This window comes from Onychomys torridus, chromosome 14 (assembly GCF_903995425.1).
Source record: "Onychomys torridus chromosome 14, mOncTor1.1, whole genome shotgun sequence".
Taxonomy (NCBI): domain Eukaryota; kingdom Metazoa; phylum Chordata; class Mammalia; order Rodentia; family Cricetidae; genus Onychomys; species Onychomys torridus.
The window spans coordinates 47,628,298-47,635,878 of record NC_050456.1 but is presented as its reverse complement, the minus strand read 5'-3'; the positions used below and the strand labels follow the sequence as shown (position 1 = coordinate 47,635,878).

The following is a 7,581-nucleotide window of genomic DNA, read 5'->3' as shown; positions in this document are numbered from 1 at the left end:
TACCTACGTTCCTAATTTGTTTTCCTGTGTATACTAGCCACTCTTGTTTTGTTTTTGTTTTGTTTTTTTTGTTTGTTTGTTTTTGTTTTTTGTTTTGATTTGATTTTGTTCCTGTGACTTTACCCTGTTCCAGCCTCCGAGCTTTGCTTTTTCCTAGTCCTTTTTTTCTTTCTGGAGATTCCCTACCCCCACCCCCCCCCCGACATCCCCCAGACCAGTGTGGCTCTCATCCATTTAGGTTTAGAGATGAGACCTTTATTAAAGGTTGCCCAGTCCTTCTCTACCGGTCTGAACATTTTTGCTAATAATACTACGTTATTATTACGTTACGTCCACATCGCTTTTTCCTACTATAAAAGAAGCTATGTGGGGACAGGGATCTTCAGTACCTAAAATACCTTCTCAAGGAAATGCATGCGTGAAATGAATGAATATACCTGTGGGCCATTTCTTGGGGCTCACTCTGGCGTAGCAATATAAATGAGTCAGTCGAGTGAACAGAGATCTTAATCTGTCCAAAACTGGTGCCACGAATCTGGGCTACCGACAAACTGGGAGAACCAGCTTCAACCCCTTGCCCTGCTCTCGGTACGCAACTGCGGCTGCGCGGAGCGGCTGTGGTGGGCGGGGCCGAGGCACTTCCGGAAGGGTCGGGAGCCAGCGAGACTTCGATCCTCCTGGTGGGCTAGAGCGGCGCCACCGCCGGGCGCCCGCGGCCATGGAGGACGAGAAGAGCTATTCGGATATCTGCGGCGGCCGCCTGGCCTTGCGGCGCCGCTACTACTCGCCATACTGCCGCGAGTTCGGCCTCAGCTCGGCTCGGCTGTCGCTGCGCTCGCTCACCGCGGTCACCTGCGCCGTGTGGCTGGCGGCCTACGGACTCTTCACCCTGTGCGAGGTAAAGGCCGGCGCTCGGCCCTCGCAGGCGGCCGGCTTTGAAAGGTCTCCCGGGGCTGACCCGTGGACCCGGGCCGGAGGCTGGGCTGTTCTCCCCAAGAAGTTTGTGCTCCTGGGCGTTCTCCCTCAGTGGGTGGCTGCCCTGCACATCCCCAGAGCGTACCTCCTCAGAGAACTGTCAGTGCATGCTCCTCCATCACTCCTCAGTGCCTGTGATAGCCAGCTTAGCCCAGAATTGCAGGAAAGTGCTTTTGCACGCGCAGCTGCGCACGTGTGTATTCGGAAGGAGCGCTCCGTTTCTTCCTAATCTCTGCGTTTCAAAGCCATGTAAACTACCTCCCCTCTCCCAACGCTTCCCTTTTTAAATGTAAGTGCACCTTTTAAAGAATTGCCAGACTTAGGACGTGCGTGTTTTCTATGCTCAGTGTCTAGGCTTTCTAGTGTTTTGTTGTTTTTTCTGAGCCTCGTTTTTTCACATGTCTGAGATGGAATTAATGTTTCATAATATTGTGAAGGTCAAACGCTGTGAGTTTGTGACAGTTCTCAAGTAAAAAGGATCATCCAATTAGCCCTTGCTCAGGATGAGTTCTAGTTCCCTGTATAATAATACATCCTGAAATGAATATATTATTCCAGGTGTGGTCTCACCAGAGCCAAGTACACCAGAACTGTCTGTTCTTTATTCTGTAATTTGCATATTGTTTGTATTAGAACATCCATTCGCTCCCCCCATCCCCTCTCTCTTTCTTTCTTCTCAGTATATGTAGTACTTAGGCTGGCCTGAAACTGGATAGAGCCTGCCTCTGCTTCCCTAGTGTTGGAATCAAGGTTGTGTTTCATCACACCTGGCCCATTAGCTTTTATACCATCAAAGCATATAGCAGAGTGTAATAATTTACATAGAAATAGATGAAATTAAGACCACAAATTTAGGGTCATGGGGATGGCTCAGCAGGTAGGGGCTTCTGCTGCCTCCCTGATGCCTTAGTTGAAGCCCCAGAACCCACATGATAGAAGGAAAGAACCGATTCCCAGAAGTTGCCCTCTGACTTCCACGCAATAAATACACAGTATGCTGGGTGTGGTGGTACACACCTTTAATCCCAGCACTAGAGAAGCAAAGGCTAGAGCATCTCTGTGAGTTTGAGGCCAGCCTGATCTACAGCAGTCTACATCCCGAGCTCCAGAACAACCAGGGCTACACAGTGAGACCCTGTCTCAAACAAAACAGAACATAAATAAATAGTATATTTTAAAGACCCTAATTTGTTTCTAAAGGTTTCTTCACAGGTCAGTTGAAGTTATTAAGTTGACCTAACCCTCCCCCCAAATTTACAATATAGTTGAATTTTTATTCTTTTTGGGGGAGGGGGAGGGTTGTAGATGGAGTTTCTCTGTGTCCTGGCAGTCCCTCCCAAATAACCACACAGAGACTTAATTATAAATGTTTGGCCAATAGCTTAGGCTTATTTCCAGCCAGCTCTTACAATTTAAATTAACCCATTTCTACTAATCTATGTGCTGCCCCAGGCTTGTTTACCTCATCTATGAACTTCCTATGTTGCTTCTGCTTCTGGCTCATGACTCCTCAGACTCCTCCCTTCTCCCCAGCATTCTCTCTGCCCGAAATCCTGCCTAGCTATGGGCCAATCAGCTTTTTATTAACTATGAGAACAATACATTTTCACAGTGTGTAGAAGGATTATTCCACAGCAGAGGGGCATTAGTGTCTCACCATGTAACCCTGGCAGGTTTGAACTCATTATGTAGAGAAGACTGGCCTCTAACTCACAGACATTCACCTGCCTCTTTCTCCCTAGTGCTGATATTAAAGGGATACGTCACCATGCCCAATTGAATTTTTAATGCTAGCCTAAGTTCCAGATACCTATGCAGTTATCTGAAAGGAGGAACAGATATTTATTAAATGCCCAGTGTTCCAGCTCTTGCTGAATTTCCTACTTCAACCTTAGAAGAAAACAGAGGTTCAGAAAGAGTAATAATGTAATAGTCTTGATGTTGATAAAGTGGCAGCTCTGGGCTTCAAAACCAGAGCCGCTTGACTTTGAAATCCTTTGTACTTTAGTCTAACAGATCTTAGGCAGTTGTGTTTATTTGTTGGTTTGTTTTGAGATACAGGGCCTTGTTATGTAGCCTAGGCTGTCCTCAAACTCTCCATGCTCCTGTCTCAGCCCCCGTCAAGTGCTGGAATTACAGGTGTGTATACCACACCCAGCCCAAGGTTGGTTATGCCAGCTCCCTCCTGTACTCATCTCTCTCTTGCACATTTACCCTAATGTCCCCCAAGTGCAGAAGTCATGCATGCTCCCTTACACTCCAACACTTCCCCGGGGCTCTGTGTGTCAGAATTGCAGATCTTTGCTGCTACTCAAAATTATTCATGAAGGTGGAGACATTCAAACATGTGGCTTACCCCTGACTCAAATGAATAGTGCATTGTTAGAATTTTAGCCAGAAAAATGGACTTTGAGGGATTATCTGAACAGAAAGCTGAGTGGGTGGAATTCCCTAAGCATTTACTGTTCTTCATCCTGTCATGTTCCTTGCTTTTGAATTCACAGTTCTGTGAACGTTATTCCAGTCTGCAGGGGCTTCAGTCCTTCAGCAAAGTGTACCCATTCAGTGTGCGCCACCTTCTCTGCACTCATGAGGCCCTGCTCACTTGGAGGTCTTCATGGACAGTCCTGTGTGCTTCCATCTCTGTCCCTCTCTCTTTTCCCCTCTCCACCCTTGTGTGCCCCTCCTGCCCTCGCTCTCTCTCCTCCTTCTCCCCTTTTCACTCCCTTCCTTTTGACACTTCTAATCAGTAACGTATCGTTCTAGACTCTTATGTATCAACCTTGAATCTAATAAATTTGTAGAGGGCTTGGTTTTGTCTTGCCTTTCTTCCATAATGCTTATTCAATTTGGACTGTTTACAAGACACTGCCCTACACCTGGAAGTTAATTACTTGAAACTAGATGTTTCTGGGTCATCAGAGGCCCAGCTCTAACTCCTATTTATCAGCTAAAAATAAATATCTGAACAGAAGTCAGCAAGCCTTTTCTTTGAAAGGCCAAATTAAATATTTTAGGCTTTGTAGGTCTCTGTCCCATATTCTTTTTGTTCTTTTTTTTCTTTTTTTAAAGATTTATTTATTATGTACACAGAAGAGGGCGCCAGATCTCATTACAGATGGTTGTGAGCCACCATGTGGTTATTGGGAATTGAACTCAGGACCTCTGGAAGAGCAGTCGGTGCTCTTAACCTCTGAGCCATCTCTCCAGCCCTTTGTTCTTTTTTATTATTTAAAATTTATGTGTATGGGTGTTTTTGCCTGTATGTGTGTCTGTGCACCACATATGTGCCTGGTGCCCAAGGAGGTCAGAAGAGGGTGTCAGATCCCCTGGAACTGGAGTTACAGACAGTTGTGAGCTACTTTGTGGGTGCTGGAAATTGAACCAGGTCTCTCCAGTCTGTTTTTTTTTGTTCTTTGTTGTTTGTTTTTTAGAGACAGAGTCTCACTGTGTAGCCTTCTCTGGCTTGGGACTCACTCTCTAGACCAGACTGGCTTTGAACTCACAGATCTGCCTGTCTTAGCCTCCGGAACTAGAACTAAAGGAGTGTACCACCATGCCTGGCTGGATTTTGTTTTGTTTTGAGACAAGGTCTCACTATGCAGCTTTCTAGCCTGGAACTCAGATCCATCTGCCTCTGCCTCCCCAGTACTGGTATTAAAAGCATGCACCACTTTACTTGTCCAGTTAACATTATTGCAGAAGGTAGATGCTACAGTTTAGATTTGATATATCCTCCTAAGTCTCTTGTTAAAAAACAAACACACCAACAGCAAAACAAAATGTGGAAACTTGAAGAGATGGGGCCTGTGGAGGGTATTTAGTCATTGGGGTTTGCCCCAAAGGACACAGTGCATGTGATGACCTCTCTTAACTCAGCACAATTCCTGACTGATGGGGCAATCCAAGCCCATTAAAGACAGATGCTGGGGTCGTAGAACACTTAGAAGAGCTATTAGAGTCAAGCTAAAGGGGGCTGATAGGTGCAAAGAGCAAGACACTTCCTGGCTTCTTTACTGACTGTAGGTGTGCTGGTTAGTTTTTATGTCAACAATAGAAACTCGAGTCATTTGGGAGAGGAAACTTCACTTGAGAAAATGCCACCACCAGATTGGCCCATGGGAAGCCTGTGGTACATTTTCTTGATTGGTAATTGATGGCCCATCTCGCAGGGGGTAGGGCCAACCTTGACTGAGTGGTCCTGAGTTCGATAAGGCAGGCTGAGCAAACCATGGGGAGCAAGCCAGTAAGCAGCATTCCTTCATGGCCTCTGCATCAGCGCCTGCCTCCAGGTTCCTGCCCTGTTTGAATTCTTGTTCTGACTCCGCTCAGTGATAGTGATGGACTGTGATGTGGAGCTGTAAACTGAAATAAACCCTTTCCTCCCCAGTTGCCTTTGGTTGTGGTGTTCTGTTACAGCAGTAGAGACCCTAAGGCACTGATTCAGTGATTACCTTCTTCAGGAGAGTCAGGGGAGCAAAAGAGTGTGAGAGCCCAAATGAAAGAAATGAAACAGAATGTCCCCCATTTCGGCTTCAGAAGTGTTAAAGGTTATAAATGTGTCCTAGACAAAAGGGCATACATAGCTCTTGTGTGTGTAGGGGCGGGTGCAGTGTTGGGAATCAAACAGGGCCTTGTTCATGCCAAACAGATGCTCTACCACTAAGCTACATCCCCAGCCTGCCTAGTACCTCTTTTGGTCCCTAACACACCATTTGGTCACAGCTGTAAGTAACCCAGAACCAAAGGAGATTAAAATGATGAAGGCCTTTCTTAACACAGTAAGAAGTAAAGTCCAAAGATTCCAGAGTTCAAGTGAGAGTCTTATTTGGCCTTGGCTCCTCTCATACAAATGCCCCCAGGCTACTCTCAGTCCCAGCCTGGCTGTCTTTGTGGAAGAGTGTGCCCACCAGAAACCGCTAACCTTCTAATAAATCTCTGTACCAGTTAAGTCCTGCTTTATAGGCTCTTCCTGGATGCTTTAATCTGTACCTCAACACGATTACCTTTCTCCGTTTTTCTACTCATCTTTTAAAAAATATAATTAATAAATTGGCCTCTTCTGTAGACCTCTGACCACCACATCTCATTGGCCAGGGTTGCAACATGTGTCCACTTCTAAACCAATCAAAATTTATTCCGAATTGGGAAAAATGTAAATGACTATCATTCAGGGATTAGTACCTGCTCCTGTGCTGAGCACCTCACAGTTGTTCCGTCTGCAGTTTTGTGCTCTATATTTTGCAGGGGGAATGTGAGAGGAAAAGCTCTGGGTCCTTAAGTTGTAGTTTTGGGAAGAAAATTTTCTGAGCTAGATGTGATGGCGGATGTTTTGCTGGGAGCTTCCCAGACCCTCCCTATTCATGAGTAGTCTGGATCCTTTTTCATTCTGTGTGCTGTTCAAACGATTTAGGAGCTCGAGAGAAAGTGACTTCCCCTTCATGCATTTTCCCTCATCTTTTCACCTCACAGCAGAGTGACCAGAGCCTTCTCCTCATTGTCCGTTTAACTCGCTGTGTGGCGTAAATACTTGCATCAGGAGTGTTTGGTAATCTTCCTGCCTGTCTGGCTCTCTTTTCAGAATAGCATGATCCTCTCTGCTGCCATCTTCATCACCATCATAGGCCTGCTTGGTTACCTCCACTTTGTGAAGATTGATCAGGAGACTCTATTAATCATTGATTCACTTGGTATCCAGATGACTTCATCCTATGCTTCAGGCAAAGAAAGTACCACCTTCATAGAGATGGCCAAGGTCAAGGATGTTATCATCAATGAGGCTATTTACATGGTAAGTGTTTAGGTGGTAGCTCTGGGCTCTCCAGAGGAGGCAGTCAGCTCATGGAGTACGCTGGGGTCTAAACTGAGTTTTAATAAAGCAGTTGTTGTCACAGAATTAAACTTAAGGAGCCTCTGTTCCAATACAAGTAGTTATGTTTCGGCTGGCATGCCTGTGAACCATAAAAGAGAAACTTACATTAAAATAAGTTTCTTTAGAGTCATGCTTTACTCACTGATGGGGTATGTTCTAAGAAATGCACTGTTTACCAGTTTGCTGATTGAACAGACATCACAGAACACACTAACACAATGGTATAGTTTACTCACTCAGACATCCCATTAATGAATCAAGATATGTAATAAACAAGATGCTTGAGGTTACTTCCAAGTGTACTGCCTTATAGTAAACTTTTTTTCCCCGAGTCAGGGTCTCATTGTATAGCTTATGCTGGCCTTGAACTTCCCATCTTTCTGCCTCTCTCTCTTTTTGCTTGTTCATGATTTTATAAATTTTTATTTTCACTTGTGTGTGTGTGTGTGTGTGTGTGTGTGTGTGTGTGTGTGTGTCTGTGTCCTGAGGAGGTTAGAAGAGGATGTCCGGTTCCCTGGAGGGGGTGTCACAGGTGGTTGTGAGCCACCTGACATGGGCACAAGGAACTGAACTCCCGTCTCGTGGGAGAGCAGCAAGCACTCTTCACTGCTTCGCCATCGCCTTTGTCCCCGTCTCTACTCTTCCTTTTTGTCTGTTTGTTTTTGAGACAGGGTCTCACTGTGTAGTCCTGGATGACCTGCAGCATAACTAAATAAACCAGGCTGGCTTCAGAC

At 45.6% G+C, this 7,581-nt stretch overlaps 1 protein-coding gene across 5 annotated transcripts in view; it reads left to right on the top strand.

Moving 5' to 3' along the window:
* The first annotated feature begins 643 nt into the window (after positions 1–643).
* Pigh (phosphatidylinositol glycan anchor biosynthesis class H) overlaps positions 644–7,581 on the top strand; it is a 40,058-nt gene continuing 33,120 nt past the window's right edge. For 2 of the 5 annotated variants that reach the window (XR_004946521.1, XM_036205851.1), the window contains exons 1-2: positions 644–898; positions 6,557–6,766. Coding sequence is in view for 4 of the 5 variants with exons in the window: in XM_036205851.1 (XP_036061744.1) it covers positions 719–898; positions 6,557–6,766 (390 nt within the window). In the remaining variant the exon portion in view is untranslated. The remainder of the gene's footprint in view (positions 899–6,556; positions 6,767–7,581) is intronic. The other 3 variants (XM_036205850.1, XM_036205852.1, XM_036205849.1) reach the window with 2 other exon arrangements.